The following is a 20,707-nucleotide window of genomic DNA, read 5'->3' on the forward strand; positions in this document are numbered from 1 at the left end:
GAGGTGATGGAACGTTGCGCCGCCCTCTCGGGCATAGCAGTAAACCCCAAGAAGTCAAGCATGTTTCCTCTGGGAAGATATAGAAGTACCCAGCCGAGAAGCCTACAGGTCTTGCCGATATCCTGGTAGACCGAGACGTTCCGATACCTGGGAATTAATATATACCATACGACAGAAGAGGAACACAAACACAACACAGAAAAGGCAATTGAAGGCATCAAGAATAGTATGGGGTTCTGGTCCAGGCTACCCCTGGCGATGATGGGCAGGGCGGCTTTGATTAAGATGTTAGTCCTGCCCAGAGTGCTACACTTTTATGTAAACATCCCGTATGTGATCCCCAAACGCTTCTTTGTGAAACTCCACAGTCTGAGCAGGACCCCCAGTTTATTGTAGCTCGTAACCTGTTCGATCGCCCCACTGTCCAAGCTGATTGTTAGCCTTGGTGTTTTCCTGGCCCTTTTTCGGCAAAACACCAATGTCTTGTTTTTTTAAACCTTTATTGAACATCCATTACTTTCACAGAGGCTCTCGAATATTTTACATTTCTTCCGCAGGGCTTTGGGCGTCAGAGAGAGAACTGCATTGTTGGCAAATTAAAGGATCGGGATGTGCTCGCCGGCCAACAATGGGGTATCTGTCTTCTGGGCCAGCAATAAGTCAACACCCCTGTTTATAAAAAGATAAAACAGACTTGGAGCCAGGACACAGCCCTGCCTAACTCCAAATCAATTTCTATTCTAGCAGTGGTTTGCACCCTTGACCCAGACCTGATTTCTGCCCCATTATTAAAATAGAGGGATTGCATTGCTCTTAGAATACCTAGTGGTACCCCCAGTTTAATCAATACATTCCACAAGTTGTTTCTCGGCACACTGTAAAACGCCTTTTTTAAGTCAACAAAAACTGCATAGATGTTCGTGGCCCATAGAACTAAATATTTGTCCAGAATCAGACTGAGCCTTAGCACTTCACTCCTTTCCTGGGCAAACTCTTGGAAAAGCTGGCCATCTCCCAGCTTAATCTTCACACTGAATATGTTGGTTCTCTTCATGACCACCAGTCTGGCTTCACGGCAGCCAGAAGCACAGAAACTGCTCCTGAACATCCGTGAAGACCTTCTCTCTAACATTGATGCTAATCACCCCTCTGTCCTCATCTTACTCAATCTCGCATCTGCTTTTGACACAGTCAACCATGCCATCCTGCTCAAACGGCTATGTGATAACCTGGGTATCACTGATCAGGCCCTGGACTAGCTGACCTCTTTCCTCTCGGACCGACTTTCCGAGGTCCAACTTGGGTCCTTACTCTCTATCTCTCTCTACATGTGGTGTTCCCCAGGTTTCTATCCTTTCTCCCTGGCTTTTTAACCAATACCTGGCACTTCTCGCCCACCGCATTGCCGCTCTCTGTGCCACCTTTCAGTGCTATGCGAATGACTCGGTTCATTTTCAGGCTCCCCTCTGCTGCCTCTTCTCCCTCTCATATCTCCGATTGCCTGTCTGCAATCCAGGAGTGGTGTGCCGCCAATGATCTCTGTCTGAATGCCAGCAAGATGGAGATCCTCCTTATTGGCTCACCTGCACCTTCCTTTCCTGTCACTCCCTGGCCGACCTCCATTGCCCCTCTTCCTGCTCCCACCTGTGAGGCTAAGAACCTCGGGGTCATCTTCGACTCCACACTCTCCTTCTCTAGTCATATCTCTGACGTCACTAAGAAGTCTAACTACCAGCTGCACCTCCCCAGAAGTGTTTTCCCTTTCCACACCTTCCCCCAGAAGCTCACTGTATGCAGAGCTCTGGTTCTCTGTAGGCTGGACTACTGCAACAGCCTTCTTTTAAATCTGCCTGCAGAACAGGACTGCAAGACTTGTCCTTGGCCTGAAGCCCAGAGATTGTATCTCTCCAGCCCTGAAATCTCTCAGTTGATTCCCAGTGGCTACAAGGATCAAGTTCAAGACCCTCTGCATTGTCCACAAGGCCTTCTGGGTCGTGGGACCGTAGTACCTCCAATTTTCTCTTTGGAAATATCTTCCTACTCAAGCTTTTTCGCTCCTCCACCTCCAACTCCTTGAGGGTCAGTCGCTTCTCCAAGCAATAAGTTGGGGGTAGATCTTTCTTCGGCTGGCGCCTCCCTCTGGAGCAGCCTACCTGCCTCTCTGGAACATGAGGAGAACCATCTATGGTTCTGGAAGCACCTCAAGACCTTCATCTTTGCTTCTGCTTTCACTCTTCCTCTCCCCTGCTGATCTGCTGTCTGATTGTGCACTGGTCACCTGGCTACCCTCTGAATTCCGACCCAGGTCCCTGCCCGCCCAGTTGCACCTGGCAACCCCTGCACTTTGGGTCTGCATCTGTAACCCTACAGTCCCCTTACCTGCACTTATTTGACACCTGCTGTCTGCACTTAACCCTCACACTTGCCACCTGCTTGGCTGCACAACTTGTTTTTATCCTTTGTACGGCACTCTCCCATCCTCCCCCAGCACGTTTCCCCTCCCCCTACCCTGCACTTGCACAATCTCAATGTCACTAGGCCTAGTAAGATTGTTGTCTGTTTTCCCTTCCTTTCCTCTTTGCGCCTTGAATCACTTGTGTATAGACGCGTTATAAATGCAACATATCATATCACTTGGTCCACTGTGCTAATATTGCGCTGGAATCCAGCCTGGAGGTGGTGCAAAACCCTCCTCTGCCAACTCCATGTGTCCAAATGGCCCAATACTCCCTTGGCAAAAACCTTGCCCCCAGCATCCAAGAGGAAGACAGGCTGGTAATTTTCCAGACAGCCCGTCTCCCTTCTTGTATATGGGGACATGTAATGCCTGGGTCCAGGAGGAGGGTACTCTATTCACTTTCAACAAAGCGTTGAAGTGTTTTGCTAGAAAAGTGAGCCATATAACCACTTCCTGTCGATAATAATTAATGGGGACCAAGCCTGGGCCAGGGGCCTTCCCCCGCTTCTTCAACAATAGAGCTGCCTCGATGTCTTGCGAGGTCAACACCAGGGGCGCATTATCGCCCAACTGTGGCCTGCCGAGACTGACCTTGTTTTCCCTGCAGGGATCATGAGTTTCCACTTTGTAAAGTTTTCCAAAGTGGGCTAGCCAAGCATCCTTGGGGATACCATTCTGGATCAGGATTTGTTCTCGGCCCTCACCAACGCCCCCCCCCCCCCAACAAATATGTTGCCAAAAACCCCTGGAGTCTCCTGCTTTAGAGGCCTGTAGAAGATTCTCCCACAGGTGTTGAGTGTTGTGCCTTTTTGGTTTTAAGCAGCTTGTGGTAGAATGCCCTGGAAACGGCCAGAGCCGAAGTGGACCCTCTCCCAGGTCCCCTTGCAAGCTCAATCGGGACCTTTTTTGCAGCACAGCATTCAGTGTCGTACCAGGGAGTCCTGCGGACTGGCCTAAGTCCCCCAGCTGATGAAGACCTGCTCAACCCATTTCCCACGATGCTAGCGATTAGATTCATGGAATTCTAACAAATAACCCACATTGTCGACATCGGAGGAACAGAACATCTCAAATGGACACCAAATCTTTGCGTAGATGATGGGTAGCTTAATTTCTAAATCTAGCAGCTGCCATTTGATTGAACTCCTATCTCTGCCTTTTAACTCAGATATTTTCTTTTTTTTCTTTTTTGCCAGTTGTCGCCCCTCAAGCCAAACAGTGTCCCTGGCACTATAGCCGCAATAGGATTATGGTCGCTTTCCGACCTCTTCAGCACCCAATAATCCTGCAGATGGTACCAAGATTCAATATTTACCATAATGTAGTCATTCAGACTAGATTTAGGAAAAGAGCCGAAAGTGGTGGCTGCCAGGCTCACTGGGGAATCTACCATTGCATGCCCCGAGATCCAAAGCCAAAAACACTCTGGCAGTTGTCTCAGCGTATCTGTATTTCCTTGCTGAGGGTGTCGCCCCCAGATTCCCCCACACTCCATAGCGCATCCTTCTCATTAGTCAGTCCCACCATACTTTCCTATGGCTCCAGTTGGAGATTTAGGTCACCAAAAATCATAATTTGTATCAGAACCATTTGACTGGATCTCCACTGGGTGATTCTTTCCTCCACCAACTGGAGCAAAGAATTGCTAGTAGCTTTATCTGGTCGATAATACTGTTGTGTATACCATCGCCAGAATCACACAGAGTGAGACATTGTGTGTCTCCAATTATTGGACAGCCCACAAATGTTCATTCTTCAAATTGTTATCCTGTATTAACAAGGGGATGAACCTACAAACAATTTTGATCAGAGGATTGCCTAATACATCTTCTGTAAATGCATTTGTCAAGGTATGTTCATGCACATTTTAAGCAACAAAAGTGGTGTCTGTACTTCTTCGAACACACCTTTTTAGGCATAACTCACTCACTCAGTCTGGCTTGCGAGTAGAGCTGAATTAGCTGAGCATGATTGGTGAGAGACGAGAAATGGAGGAGCTACCCTCTCTCAAGCTGAGCATGCCTTTTAACGTGTTGCAGCGAGGCAGCCAAATGGTGTCATTCCCAGGCCAGGGGGATGAAAACCTATTTATCTCAAGCATAATTGAGTGGCTCTTTGGAAGGCATAAGGAGACGAAGTGTTCACCTGGGCTGCGCAGGGACTAAAGGGTGGCAGCTTTGCTCGAGGTGTGAGCTCTGGTGGAAATTCATTTTGTGCAGAGCTTAAGAATCGTGCATTACCCAGCTAGGCTTGTAACAGGGGCTAAAGGGTTTTAACATATTGCTCCAGAGTGTGGGCCTCATTATAACTCTGGCGGTAGCCATGCTGGTAAAAAAGGCAGGCGGCCGCCGCAGTTTTTTTTGTTTTCCTGCGTCTGGCTTTGGGGAATCACCCGGGCTTGGCTCTTCCCACTTCTTTTTAACATTTATCTTCGTGCCTTAATGAATACCTTGGAAAAATATCATCTGAGCTTTCATTGTTATGCTGACGACACCCAGCTATACATTAGGCTTGATGTGGAGGAAGCTATTACCCTGGTCAGCAGGTGCCATGAGGAAATAGGTGCATGGATGGAAGAAAACAATGAAATTCTAAAAAAAAACAGAGGTAATCCTGTTTGGACCAAAGCACCTCCTCGATGGAGATAAATGCCCCCCTGCGCCCCAGTTTCTGGGATTCTGCCACCAAAGTAAAGAACTTAGGCTGTATCTGACAGTGACCTGGGATGTATTAACCAGGTCTCGCCCAAGGTCAGTCTGTTTTCTATAACATTCGCCTTTTGCGCCAAGCACTACCTTATGTTCTGTCTGCTGATCGTGCTGCAGTGGTTGGGGCGTTGGTTAATTCCAATCTTTATTATTGCAATGGACTTTTGGCTGGAGCACTGGGTAAACCTATTTATCGGCTTCAAAAAGCGCAAAACGCAGGAGTAAGGTTGGTTTTTGATGTAGCCAAGAACACTCGCACTTCTGGGCTCTGCCGATCACTACATTGGTTGGCGGATTTAATTTAAGATCGGCTGTCTGGTCTATAAATGCTTGTCTGGGTTGGCACTAGTCTACCTGATAAACGAACTGAAATCATATCGACCTACCCGGGCCCTTAGGTCTGGGGACCAACTCCTTGTCATCCCTAGGACGAATTATAGATCAAGAGGAGACTGCTGTTTTTCAGTGACTGGGCCCAGACTGTGAAACAGTCTTCCATTGAGTCTGAGACAGACTAACTCTTTGAGCTTTAGAGCAGGTTTTAAAACTAATCTTTAAGTAAACAGGGTGATTTTGGCTTTCTGTCCAGTTATGTCTGCCCTGACGCTATTCTTTGGGCTGTTGCTCCTTGTCCCCCCTCCCCCCTCTTGACTTGGTACCACTTGGTACCATCTGCGCCAGGCTACGATTCAGTTTGTTGTGTGCACGTTATAAATGCTTCAAAATTCATAGGGTTGTGAGTTGTTTCTATAGAGAATGAACAAGACATGTGAAACAGTCCTGGGTGTAATTCCTGAAAGGTAAATTCTGATTATTCACGAGTTTCACCCATACAATTTGCCCTATTAGTATTGTGTGTATTTTCTATAGCAGGATGTAAAGGAAAATGTTTGTTTAGCTAAGCCTCTGACTAACCATGCAAGAAATATGTCGTATGTTTTAGTTTTGGTGATTAGATGTCTCATGCGACACCTATAAACCAAAGCTATGGCAATGGAGTACATATTGGGAGGAATAGCATATGAGAAGGGACACACAGGAATGACATATGAGGAATGACTGACTCTGTAGGTGTTTGGTTATGTGCCCACCCATTGAGTAGTCATGCTAATTCTATGACCATTGCCACTTTCAGACCTCTCTCGCGATCCTTCCTTCTCTTTTCGATACATTCGCTCCGCTTTATCTTGGTGTGAGAATCTCCAGGATGAGACCACATGTTCAAACATAGGTAGAGTGCATTTCTCTCAAGTCGAGTAGACCAATTGAGTTACTCGACCTGTGGGTCTTAACAGCTTTTTTAAGATTTTGCGAGGCCCACAAATTAACTGTTGCAGTTGAACATTGCACAGCCCACTAAAGCTGGTAATCCAGACAAACCGCTCCCTGGCACCACTACTGTTTTTGCACAACAAGCAGACATAATTGACCAGACGGCTTTAAATAGTTTTAATTCTATCAATATTTGGTCATTTGTTGTGAATTTGGATTCTCCATTAATTTAGTTGCTACAATTGAAATCTTGAATTCTAAAGTAATTTAGTACAATTATCAAAGTTGGTTAAACATTGTTTGGAACATTAAGTTGTCCAATATCAAATGGTATGCAGGGGACGGGAGTTCCTATTACCAGTAGGAACTTTGTATTTTCATGATGTTACTGACTTTTTGATACAGGGGTCATTTGCTTTCTTCCCCGCACCCTTTAAGAGTGACAAGATTTTGTGAGCCACAGGAGCTCAATAATTCTTTAAACTTAGTGTAACGATTTTTTCACACAAACAAGGGTGTGCTGTTTCTCTTTTGCATGTTATAGTACGCTGGTTCAGCATCCACAGCATTGCAGAGGGGTGTCCCTGTCTGGAAGATTTGTCATGCTGCGACATGGTCATCCCTGCATACTTTTGCAAAGGGTTCCGTGTAATAATGTCGCTGTGAAAACGTAGTCGTGTTCTGGCGACTTTTTCCTGGCTACCAAAATTCTTTCCCCATATATTCTAGGAGAGGTATAATTATATTTCTGATGCTTGTTAATCTGCTTAGAATCGCATGCTGTGCATATGGTCCGACATCCAGTGGTAACCGCAGAGTATTGCATCTTGTCTTTTGGGGGACCGAAAGGGGACGTCAGCATAGGCGTGTCTGAAACACTATCCCTATCATGACGTGTTAGTACCCAAAATCCCTCACGTGCCGAGGTCCCTCAGATTGTTTTTTTCCACCCAGATAACTGGTCGCCTATAGCGGAGCTCTTCATGAGACATTGTTTATCTTACCGAATTGTCAGTTTAATCCCCGTTAAGCCACTTCGCCTATCAAGAACATCTTCGACGAAGACTACGGGGGTACCGTCTACCGCTGTGGATTCCGGCACCTAAGATCCGGCGTTCGGACCTCCACGTGGTCGGGCCTTCTGGCTGGCCTACACAGTAGGGAGAGTGGGTTCGGGGTTTGCCATACTGCTATGATGTCTTTCCTCTTTTCCACTTCTTTCCTTTTTGGTCTGGTCACCCTTCCCTTCTGCTATGGAAAGGACTCCATTTAGATTCTGCCCTCTGTGAAGGGTCAGATATCGGTGGAAAGACTAGCACACTTCGTGTACGCTTGTCTTCCCCCCTAGAGCACTAAAGCGGTGTTTGGCGTTAAACTCCTAAACCTAATCCCTTAAGGAGCGCCAATTGAAGCAGTGGGCCGCGTACGGTATGTCACGCGTGGAGCCTCCCTCCCCTGCCGCGACAACAGCCGAGAGTGACGGGGTACATCGGATGACCAAACGTCCAACGCGGATGTTGTAGACCTTGAGGCGGACGATTCTAGAGCTACCACGCCCGTCCCTGACCCTTCCAGGCTCGACTCCGGTCTTGCTACAAGGACCACACCCGGTGACAGGGGCGTACAATCGCACCGCACAAAACACACAACCCAAGCGCCCTACTCGACGACCTCGTTGAAGAAGGCGCAAGCGCCATCGGATCGATTTGATCCGAAGCCTTCCCCGCATCCGCAGCAGCGCATGACGACTGGGCTTAATAAACATAACAAAGGCGCTACTCCCCAAACTACACACGCCATAGATTCTGAACAAGAAACTTCGACGAGTTTCAAGGTTTCCAAGGCCCGTGCAGGCCCGAAAACTGAGTAGGCCTCTAACTACCAGTAGGCCTCTACCCGAGAAACCATCATCGAAGGCTTTGTCCCCCGAAGATTCAGTAACCATCAGTAAGAGTATCAATAGGATTGCTACGGCGGTGGGCCTAGTACCGCTTTCACCCACAGTTATGAGCCAATCCGCCGAAAGGTTTTCCACGGTTTTGGAAGACGATCCTGAGGACTCTTACGAAGAGAGCCAGGTACCTCCTCAAGCACCCTGAGGAGATCCTCTGAACGCCTTAGGGCGGAGGACCCTGTTCCTGCTCAGCTGGGTCCATTTTGGTCATCCAAGTGGACCACGGAACAATTTGAGGGGTATATGGATTGGCTGGAGCAGTATTTCGGGGCTTCTGATCAACCTCCGCTGAAAAAAGCTCGGGTAGACCCTAACCCTCACACACGAGTTGCCCAACACCTAGATGCTCAACACTATGTTGATTATCAAGAAGATGTCCAGAAGGACACGTGTAGAGACATCTATACAGAAGAAGAGGAGACTTCTTTTTCTGGACAATTATGGGGAAGATCAAGGTGCAACGGACATCTGGGAGGACACCCAGCAGGACGATCACAATTCTGATATCGTTTGCCTCGACTCTTTCCCATCCACACCGGTTCGGCAAGCTCCCCCGGTGGATGATCAAATGGCTTTCAACAACACGTTGAAAAAAGCAGCGCAATTCTTTAAAATTGCCACGCTTGAGGCATTGATTGAACAGGATTTTGCGGAAAACATTATTAATGACAAGCCTCCGGCAAGCCAGTCTATTCCTCTCTTGAGCTCTGTAAAGAGACGGCTGGCCCCTTCTTTACTTACACCCGCTTAGACTACGGCTGTGAATCCAAGGGCCCTCCCCCCACCGACCCGCTTTATATCAAAGAACACGCAATCCCGGACTCGTTGGTGGTGACCAACACTCGCAAGAGAGCAGGGGTTCCCCTTGCCACGAGAGAGTCACACCCGGACAAGGAGTCCAAAAGGTTGTATGCCCTAGGCAAACGGGTCACTTCGGCAGCTGCTTATACCGTCCGAATTGCCAATAACACGACGTTACTGGCAAGCTACGTCAACGCCCAATTGAACCTACTCCAGGAAGACCTCCAGGAGGTTCCGGAACCAACCAGAGCCAAGATTCTCGCCATCGTCTCCGAGGGCAAACTTGCCAATCAAAATGTTGTAAAGAATACCCTGGACTCCCCAGAAACAGCAGGCAGGTCTCTCGCACAGGATACTCTCCTAAAGAGACACACGTGGCTGCGCATGTCGGGTTTCAGGCCTGAGACCCAGGCATCAATCATCAACCTCTTCGGGAAGGCGGTAGACGTTGCGTTGGAGACAGCCAAGAAGGAGCATGAGACTACTAAGTCACTGCACCAGATTTCCCAAAAACCCTCTTCACAGAGGGGCAGCAATTCTCGGCGGTCCTTTCGAGGACAAGCCCGGCCCGGCAACTTCAATGCAATTCAACTGGCTGCAAGCCCCACTTACTACCCCCAGAGGGGTCAGAAGCACGGAAAGAATAGAGGCAGAGGCTCCAATTCCAGAGGTGCGTCAACCTCGGGTCAGAAATGACCACCAAGTTCAGGTTCCCTTCCATGTCTCCCCGGTCGGGGGGCGATTAACATCTTTCCTCAAGGCATGGGAGGGGATAACTTCAGACCAGTGGGTATTAAAGACGGTCGCCCACAGTTATTGCGTGGAATTCGCCCGACCCCCACAGTTCAGACCGCCGAAACATCGACGCCTTTCACCGGAACATCTGCAGATCCTGATCCAAGAGGTGGAGGAGCTGCTGGGAAAGGACGCCATAGAATCCGTCCCGATTCTTCAGGTAAACGAGGGTATTTATTCAATATACATCCTTGTACCCAAAAAGGATCTCACCATGCGTCCTGTTCTAGACATGCGCCAGGCGAACAAGTTCATAAAGCCCCAGAAGTTTTGCATGGTAACACTTCAAGAGGTGTTCCCATTGCTAAATCAAGGGGACTTCATGACAACATTGGATATGAAAGCTGCATACTTTCATATTTCAATGCTGCCAGCGCACAGAAAATTCCTAAGGTTCGTGATTCAGGACAAACGCTACCAGTTCAAGGTACTCCCCTTCAGCATAGCCTCGGTGCCATGGGTGTTTACCAAGGTCCTGGCAGTTGAAGCAGCACACCTGCGCAGACTTTCAGTTCCAGCTTACCCTTACCTCGACGATTGGCTCATCACGGGGGACTCGTTCGACGTTTGTTTTTCGAACACCCAAAAGACAGTAGACCTACTGTTCAGCCTGGGATTTTCTATCAACGAAAAGAAATCCAGTTTAGTCCCCAGCCAGGTAAAACAGTTCCTGGGGGCTCTAATTCGCACGGAAGACGGTCTAGTCTTCCCTTCCAGCGAAAGGGTTCTGAACATGCTCTCTCAAATTCCTCAGTATGTAGCCAGTCGAGAGGTGACGGTACGCAAAGCTATGCGCTTGCTAGGGATGATGGCGTCATGCATATACTTGGTCCCCACGCGCGGCTGCGCATGCGTCCCATGCAAGAGTGGCTCAACAGCCAGTGGTGTCGGCCAGCGGACAATGGGAAGATCTGTTAGTTGTCTCGCCAGCCCTCGTTCTCTCTCTGCAGTGGTGGTCGAGGGAGAACCTCTTAAAGGGGAAAACCTTCACCACCCCTGCAGTGGAAGCCACTCTTAAGACAGACGCATCTCTCACAGGGTGGGGGGCCTCACCTGCTTCAACAGACAGCGCACGGAGTGTGGTCCCCTCAGGTAGCCTCCAACCATATAAACCTACTGGAGCTACTAGCAGTGTTCAAAGCATTGCAAGCCTTTCAGGAGCAACTGCAAGGGAAGATAGTGCTGGTCCTAACCGACAGCACAACAGCAATGTATTATCCGAACAAGCAGGGGGGCACTCACTCTCCAGGGCTATCCAAGCTGTCCCAAAACATCTGGATATGGGCTCTCAAACACAAGATGTTCCTGATATCCCAACATGTTCCAGAGGAACTCAAATCTTCTGGCAGACGTACTCGGCAGAGATTTTCCTCTGCCAGAAGAATACGAATGGCGTCTGCACGAAGACATTGTATCCAACGTCTTCGCAGAATGGGGGTTTCCAGAGATCGACCTATTCGCTACTCAGGAGAACGCCCAATGCCCAGATTACGCCTCCAGGTACCCCCAGAACCGATCCAAGGGGAACGGTCTCAACGGTCTCTGGATAACTTGGTCGGGGAAATTTGTTTACGCTCCCCCCCCCCCCCCGACTCCCCTTCTGAACAAGATAGTGCACAAGATGCACCAGGAACCAGTCACCATGATTCTGGTGGCTCCCATGTGGGCCAGCCAACCCTGGTTCGCGCACCTGATGGAATTGTCCCTCTCCCCACCAGTCAAGCTGCCCAGCCTGTACAACATGTTGTCTCAGGACAGGGTGGGAGACTCTGCACCCATGCCCACAAACTCTGAACTTAGCAGCCTGGCTCCTGAAGTCATAGAGTTTGGACATCTGCAACTCCCTCAAAGATGCATGGACATACTGAGGGAGGCAAGAAAGCCTAACACACGTTATTGCTATGCCAGCAAATGGAAACGTTTTGTCCTTTGGTGCAGTTCCAAAGGTGTCAATCCCACCGATTGCTCGCCTTCACACATTGGGTTAGATCTAACCCATCTTTTGGACTCTGGGTTAGTCTTCAATTCCTTAAAGGTTCACCTAGCGGCGTTGTCAGCCTACACCACGTCACAGCAAAAGGTGTCATAGTGGAAAATACCTGTGATTAGAGCCTTTATGGAAGGGGTTAAAATAATTTAACCCCCCATCACTCACCCAGCCCCTGGGTGGGATCTAAACATGGTTTTAACTAGGCTCATGGGACCCCCTTTTGAGGCTATCCATAAAGCTAGTCTGAAAGACCTGACGTACAAGACAGCCTTTCTAGTAGCTATCACTTCTATCAGAACTACAGGCCCTCTCGGTCTTGGACCCCTTTGTTACAGTCCACAAAGATAATGTAGTTCTGCGCACTCATCCCAGATTTGCGCCGAAATTGATTTCAAGTTACATGTGAACCAGTCAATCGAACTACCCACGTTCTTCCAGAGACCTACTAACGTGGCCGAAAGAAGCCTTCACACACTAGATGTGCGCAGGGCAGTCATGTTCTACATGGATAGAACTAAACCACTGAGGAAAACTAAACAATTCTTTGTTTCAGTGGCAGCTGGTAGAGAAGGGGACCCTGTCTCTAAATCAGTAATATCAAGGTGGACTGTCAAATGCATCACACTATGTTACACTCTTGCAAAGAGAGAACTGCCCTTCAAGCCTAGAGCACATTCTACTCGAGGCACTGGGGCATCCATAGCATTCATTGCAAATGTTCCCCTAGAGTCCATTTGCAAACCGGCAACCTGGAGTTCTGTACACACCTTTACAAAACACTATTGCCTAAACACTCATTCTAGGTCTGATTCTCAGGTGGGACAAGCAGTACTAAGACATCTTTTTTCTACTCTTACTTCTCACAACCCACCTCCAACTGCGGGTACTGCTCGTTAGTCTATGCACAGCATGTGATTCTAAGCAGATTAACAAGCATCAGAAGACATGCATTACTTCCCGTAAAAGCATTTCTGATGATTGTATCTGCTTAGATTCACATGCGCCCTCCCTGCCTCCCTGCTCGGGGTGGAAGGAACATAGACTCCTTACTACTTTCTCTCTTCATGTACTCACTCACTATAGCCTTGGGCTCGCTCATGGCAGAAAAAATACAATCGGGGTGACCTTGGCGCGTGAGGGATTTTGGGTACTACACACGTCACAATAGGGATAGTGTTTCGGACACGCCTATGCCGACGTCCCATTTCGGTCCCCCGAAAGACAAAATGCAATACTCTGCGGTTACCACTGGATGTCGGACCATATGCACAGCATGTGAATCTAAGCAGATTCAATAATCAGAAATGCTTTTACGTTAAGTAATGCATGTCATTATTACCTCCAGTCCTAGAATATTGGGGAAAGTGTTTGATAGACTGGAGGGTGCATCATTAATGCATTTTTTTTAAAGTCGCTGACCTGACACCTTTTTTCATGGCAACATCATTACCTAATACCTTGCAAAGCACTACAGTCTGGATGTGGCTCATACTTCTGATGTGCATTTTGTCAGGGCAGTGCAGCAAAATATCTTGGTATAACTTTATGCACGCCTCTTTCATTTACTCCTTTAGTAGTCAATCAGATGAGGAATCTGCGGGAGAAAGGCAATCCATTGAAGGGGAAATTACTACCGTAATGCTCTTTCTATGGATTATTATCCCACAGATTCCTCATCTCCCCTTCCATCATCCCTGCTCAGAAAGTCGGTGGTTGGTCGCATCTTCTCTTTAATGTTGACTTTTCTGTCTTCCTGCCACAGTTTCTTAGAACAAGGATTTTTCTAACGCTACTTGTAGTGTTTGCCCAATTGTTCCTCCTTTGGAGGTTTATGGTTACTATGGTTACTTTCTTTTTAAGGGCTCATTAGCCCGTTTGTTCTCCGTTTTCCTATGCAGTGTGTGGTGCTCGCGGAGGGGGGGGGGACAGGGCGGGAAAGGGGAAACTGAGGTTGAGGTGTAGTGCCGTGCTATTTATACGACGCCTGATGTCGCGTTTAGAGCAGACGCTGTGCAATGTGGGTTGATGGTCGACGGCCGGGTCGAGGTCCACCACGCCCACTGTCGAAATATTCCGAAGCAGCCAAGCTTGAGGGAATATCTATCAGATAAGGAATGTGTAGGAGAAGAATCCATAGAAAGAACATTACGGAAAGTAGTGAAGAAATCTGAAAAAAGCATATAGTGGAAACCTTGCTCTGGCAGTAGACGACAACTCGCTTATGTGGAAGACAGACGAGATTGCTTCAAACTAACCTATGATAGGGATAGTATTCTATCTGTGATGAGAAATCTGAAGGGGTCCAGGGCAGCTGGCCACAATTACCTTGTGAATATTGTATTAAGAAAGGAACCTGAATACTGTGCCTCGATTTTGGAGATCCTATTTGATAAACGTCTGTGCTGAGGGAACTATATGTGACTCTTGGAAGCAATTGATATTAAAACCTGTCTTTAAAAAAGGCTCTAGGATGTCACCAACTAATTATCGATTGCTATCTACGATGGACGTGACGATTAAAATCTTCTCGACCTTTGTATTGAGAAAGCTGCAGAGGTGGGCTGATGAAGCCCAATTGCTGGGCACTTTTCAGACAGGTTTTATAGGGGGGTCTGCGACTTCTCAAAATATTAGGATATCGGACACCTTGACAAGGAATGCCCTCTGCAAAAGCAATTTCACCCTGAATACTTTGTACGTTTGCTTCCGAGACGCTTTCGATAACACTGATCGAACCAAACTGTGGCAGAAGTTGATAAAGTACAATATCCCAGGGTGACTACTACAAGTGTGCATTCATTTGCATGGAAACGCCCATGTCCAGGTGATTTTAAGTAGTGGAGGGGCTGGCACTGAGCCAATTCCAGACAAACATAGGAGTCAACCAAGGCTTTGTGCTAGCCCCTCTGCTTTTCACCCTTTACCTGGCAGACCGTACACTAAGATTGCATAACGTACGTAATTGTCCCCTAAGATCAGGCAAGTGTATATTGATTGACTGTCGTATGCTGACAAACGGTATTATACTAGACCATAACTATATAGGCTTGTTAAGAACTGCCAATGAATAATGTAGTTAGCAAAGGAAAATGATCTGGTATTAAACATAGACAAAAGCAAATACATGTGTTAAGGTGGCAAACGTTGTAATAGAACTCCATTAAATTTGGTTTAGGGTCGCATTGAACATGTTTCTGAGTATAAATATCTAGGGGTACCCTTTGGCCTAAGGAAAAACTATCCTGTACTGGTTGCTGAAAAAAGGCGGCAAGCCTCCTTACTAATATTAATAAATAGATTCTACAACGGAACAGCCGGGTTTAGCTTGCAAAGTATTATACTGTTATGTAGACAAAGCTTTTGCCTTGCCATTTTGTATGGTTTAGATGCTTTAGCCATTGTGAACCTACAATGGCTGAAAATGTTTCAAGGGACATTTTGGAGGCGTATACTCCGTCTCCTGATGGCAGTGCTCCGATTGGAGTTGGGCCTCACATCGTTGGAAGGTCTGTCGCTGAAAAGGCAGGGGATAAATATATTAAAGCAATTAAAGATCCCAATGTCCCCTCTTAAATTTGTTGGGACTGGCTATGGTACACAAAACTGACAACAAGGTAGGTGACTTTTGCAATCTCAATGTTCAGCAGTTTGAAGCTATTGGCTGGACCCTGGAGTGGAACTGTGATTTTTCATAGGTTAAAATCACAGTTTGAGTATAAGATCAATCATTGGGACTGGAGAAATAATGACAAACGTTTGACCTCATTAAAAAGATACATGGAGATTGGAATTGTATAATTTCCTGAGACCACAATGACATTTAATCCTAAATCCGGCACGAGCAGTAAGGAGATTTATGCTACTCATAAGGACTAATCAATTACCCACTTTAACAATGTGTGGGCTGGAATTACAAATACCTTGTGAGCAAAAAAAACATGTTCAATATCCCTGCTAGTCTATGGGCAATAAGGGACTCCCCGAGTAGGTAATATGCATATGTAAACTGGCCCATATACTGGAAACTATCCAACATGTTATGACTGAATGTAATAAACTGGGTACTGTTTATAAGTGTAACTAGGGGTAATCTGTACATAATTACGACTCAATCAGAAGTAATTCATTTTGGGCATATTGCTTAAATTCGCAAAGTGTATCCATGCTCATTGGATTTGATAAGTTTGGCAGCAAGTTAAAAACCGGTTAAAACATGACGTGGAACTCCTTTTTAGGTTTGGCCCTGTAGGTCGTGGCCAGAACTTTGATATAAGGATATTCTCCTTTCCTCCCATCTGGGACCGCTCAGCCCTCTGACCGAACCTCCCCCTGCTCTGCAGCCTCGTTTGCGTAAACATCTGTCCAAGAAGAGCGTCAGTTGCTGGTTTCGCTTCAACCTTCAGCCCCCTCCTCCAATTTTTGACTCAACTATCCACTCTGCCCTCAGCAATCTAGCTCTCGCTATCACTCGCACTCTGGATAATCTTGTCCTTGTCATGAGGATCCGCTTGAAACCTGCCTCCAAGCGTAACACTTGTTTTGACTCTGATCTAGCATTCTTGAAACAGAAGTGCAGAGCTGCTGAAAGGAAGTGGCAGGTAAAACCTGTCGCCTTCTCCAAAGGCAATATCGTCTCCCCATTCACTCCAAGAAGAGGGCTCACATCCAGGCTCGCGGCTCTCAAGCTTCTAATAACACAGCTAAGCTCTTTAAAATCTACAAGGAACTAGCCAATCCGTTTGCAGTATCTACCTCGCCTCTGCCTTCCCAGGCCATCTGCGCTGCACTGGCCACCCACTTCGCTGCTAAAACTCAGGACATCCTGAGTTCTCTCTCTCTGCCCTACCCATCCCCCTGCCGCCCTTGGCCCCTCCTCTCTCATCCACTCTTTCCTCTTTTTCTCCTATCACACCAGACGATGTCACTAGAGTTGTCCACTCTGTGAAGGTATCTTCCAAACAAGTCTCCCCCTGTTCCTCCAGAACTATTAAGCACCCACAAATGTCTGCAATCACTCTCTTGCCTCTGGGTCTTTCCCCTCTTCCCTCAAGCACTCTCTTGTGCGCCTCCTCCTGAAAAAGCCTTCTACCGACCCCTCGTGTCCGGCTGACTACCACCCCATCTCTCTCACTCCCTTCCTTGGTAAACTTCTGGAGGAGTTGGTCGTCCCCCAACTGTCAGGATACTGAGGTTGTTGGTTGCCTGCACGACCATCAATCTGGATTCTGAGTATCCAGAGGCACAGAAACTGCTCTCCTGAACACCCGTGAAGAATCGCATCTCTTGACTCAAACTCACCTGCTGTGCTCATTCTACTCAGTCTGTTCTCTGCCTTTGACAAGGTTAACCACTCCATCCTCCTAAAACGGCTCCATAATACCCTTGGTATCTCAGAGCGGGCACTGGACTGACTGGCTGACTGTCTTCCGCACTGACCGTCCCTCCCAAGTTATCCTGGATTCTCTCTCCTCACCCACCTCTTTCTCCACCTGTGACGTTCCCCAGGGCTCAAACCTTTCGCCATGGCTCTTTAATATCTGTCTTCCTCCTCTTGCTTACCTTATCTCCACTTTTTCACCACACTTCGTGTTATGGAGACAACACCCAACTCTTCTTCAGACTACCCTCTACGGTTTATAGTCATAATGTAGGAAAAAAAATGTAGAAAACAATGTTGAAAACCTATACATATAATGAAAAGAGTCAATTTTTAGAAAAAAAAGTCAATTAGCACTATCAATAAATAAACAAGAAGAGTATCATTTACTAGGGGGGTCCCCCCAACCCCCTTCACCCAGCACCCCCCTGGCCCCCTCTCACCCCCACCACCCTCTCACCCCTCATACTCAACACATTTTAATTATATATATATATTTATTTATTCGAAAAAATTCTAAAAAATGTAGAAAAAATTCGACATTGTTTTTCGACATTGTTTTCTAAACTAAAAAAAAAAATCGATTATTGCATTCTACATTATGACTGACCACCACCCTCTACATCTCTACATCTATATCTCTACATCTCTTCTGACGTCCTCCGTCATTCCTGATTGCCTGTCCGCTATGCAGTCTTGGTGTACCTCCAATGACCTCTGTCTCAATGCCAGCAAGCCTACGATTCTTCCTATTGGGTCTCCTGGTCCCTCTTTTCTCCCTTCACTCTGCCCACACTTGATGGGCTCTCCCCCTCTCCTTCCTCTAAGACCAGAAGCCTGGGAGTTATCTTCGAATCCTCTCTTTTTCATTCCTCACATCTTGGACCTTGCCAAGAAGGCCCATTTCCAACTTACCTTCTCAGGGGCATCCTCACCCTCACCCAGAAGCTGAATGTCTCCAGGGCTCTGGTACCCTCAAGGCTGGACTACTGCAGCAGCCTCTTCCTTAATCTACCGTCTTCCTCTATCCGCCCCCTCGACCTAATCCAGACTAGGGCTGCAAGACTTATCATTGGCCTTCAGCCCAGGGTCCATATCTCTCCAGCCCGAAAATCTCTCCATTGGCTCCCGGTTGCTGCAAGGATCAAATTTAAATCCCTCTGTATCATCCATAAACTGTCTGGGGCCTGGGACCACTCTATCTGCAACTTTCTCTCACCAAATACTCTCCTTCCAGATCCATCCGATCCTCTGGCTCCAACTCTGCTTGTCAAGCACTTCTCTAAGAAGAGAGCGTGCAGCCTTTCCCTTTTTCCAGCTGGCTCCATCCTCTGGAACAGCCTCCCCCGTTCTCTCCATCTTGAGCCAGATCTCCTCAAGTTCTGCAAACACTTCAAGACTTTCCTCTTCTCCTCCAACCCTCTCTATCTCCAGTACTAAACCGCACAGTAGCTGTGATTGGTGGCCTGGGCCCTTGTGTCCTCCTGAGTCCTGGCCTTCTGTCCGATCACCCGGAGCATTCACCCTCCCCCTGCACTTGCCTTGGGCACCACTTGGCCTGTGCTGTCTCACAGGCCTGCATTTGTTGTATGGGCTGGTGGCACCTCTTCCAACTAGTGGTCACTGCCTGGCACTTAACGGTCGCCTTCGCAACCGGCTCTTGCACTTACCTGTTGCTTTGCAACGGTCTCCCCAGCACTTCACCCCTCTGTGGATCCTCTAGCACGTACTCCCTTCTCTTGCTCACTCTCTGCACTTGCACGATCGAAATGTTTACAAGGCCTAGTTGGAACGCTTTATTTTGCATATTCCATTGTCTCGCTGTTCCCCTTGTTCCCTTCCCTTTGCCCTGTGGGTGCTTTGAAACACAATTTTCTTGATGTATAAGCACCTTACAAATGCCCAATAAAATCAATATTTAGGTTTTACATTTTAATTGTATTATCTCATAACAGTTTTATGGATGTGTACATTTGAATTTTATGCTAAATGAATTAACATTATTAATGAATATTTATGAATATTTGTAAGTTGATATATGTGAAAAGATTGATGGAACCGAAACACGTGTATAACTACATTTGTTTATTTTCTTTATTTTCTTTTTTCTGTCCTTACTATATTGTATTGTGTTGGTATTTCTTATGTTTTCTCTTCCTTTTTTATCTACCTGGCTTTCCTTCCATTTTGACGTTTACTTCATTTTTTTCCATTCTGCTTATCTTCCTTCATCCCCACACATGTTTTCCTCTTAATTTTCTTATAGGTGATGAAGGTGAAGCTTCAGCCTCCATCTGGAACAGAGCTTCCAGCCTTCAGTCCACTTGTGCCCCCTTCAGCCATTACTCAGGTGCTACTGCTATCAAACCCACAGAAAGTAAGTAGGATCTCCATTATAGAGCTAAACCGAACCTAGCACAGGTTTGGCATTCGTGAGCAGCTGTATTGTCTTAAGAGCAATTGACCGGGCATTAATATGAATCTGCCCACAGATAGCTGGGCATATGCTATAATTAGACAGCAAACCATGTTGAAATCAGGTTTATTAAACAAAACCCCACACAGGACACACCTGGAACACACCAGACCAATAGTACACTACAAATTAGCATAACAGCAGAATATTTTGTGGGGAATTCACTGCTCGACTGTTTGCCTATGCTACAGTATGAATTACACATGCACACAGATTGTGACATGGGACCAGTTCTTTCTGAAATAGGATCTGTAAAGCCCTGTCCCTTTTACAGATTTACTATAGTTTAGCAGTGACTGAGGAGTCCACATGGTTTAACTGTGGTGTAGGGTTCCACGTTCCTTTCATAGGATAGCATGGCCTATGGATAAGGGGTGAGTGTTGTTTGGGAGATATCAGTTTTATGCTTAATCCACTCCCCTAGTAAGACCCACAGCACTTTTTACTTGACTTCTGGACCTTTTTCTTTATATTCTGAATGAGGGGAGCCCCCCCCTCTCATTCATTCATTCTTATTTGCTCTGACTTTTGGAATTGTGTTCTTTGTTTTACCTTCACTATGGAGTCTGCTATCCTCCATAGCTCTTTAAAGGCTTCCGGGTTTAACGTTTGCAGCACACAGCACCCTATGTGCAGTGTTGCTGGGAACCCTTTTGGGTTCTCCTTTGAGATTCTTTCACAACCACTGTTCCTAAGGATAGAGGGATACTTTGTATCCTTCCTAAAACTTTATACTATGAGAGATTAACACACACCACCTTATGTGGAGTGCTAAGGGGATACCTAATATCCCCTTCTCTCTGCTCCAGTGACTTTCTAGTCAGTGACAACCCTACAGTTATGGGTGGTGGCAGTGGACGTGTTCTACCAACTATT

The 20,707-nt window shown here is 47.0% G+C and overlaps 1 protein-coding gene across 1 annotated transcript in view; it reads left to right on the forward strand.

Annotated features, from left to right (window-relative positions):
- Positions 1-20,707, forward strand: part of GGA1 (golgi associated, gamma adaptin ear containing, ARF binding protein 1) — an 839,899-nt gene that overhangs the window by 736,592 nt on the left and 82,600 nt on the right. Inside the window, exon 16 of the mRNA XM_069653043.1 lies at positions 19,622-19,732. Coding sequence (XP_069509144.1) covers positions 19,622-19,732 — 111 coding nt within the window. The remainder of the gene's footprint in view (positions 1-19,621; positions 19,733-20,707) is intronic.

This window comes from Ambystoma mexicanum, chromosome 3q, assembly GCF_040938575.1.
Source record: "Ambystoma mexicanum isolate Mex_15411 chromosome 3q, UKY_AmexF1_1, whole genome shotgun sequence".
Taxonomy (NCBI): Eukaryota; Metazoa; Chordata; class Amphibia; order Caudata; family Ambystomatidae; genus Ambystoma; species Ambystoma mexicanum.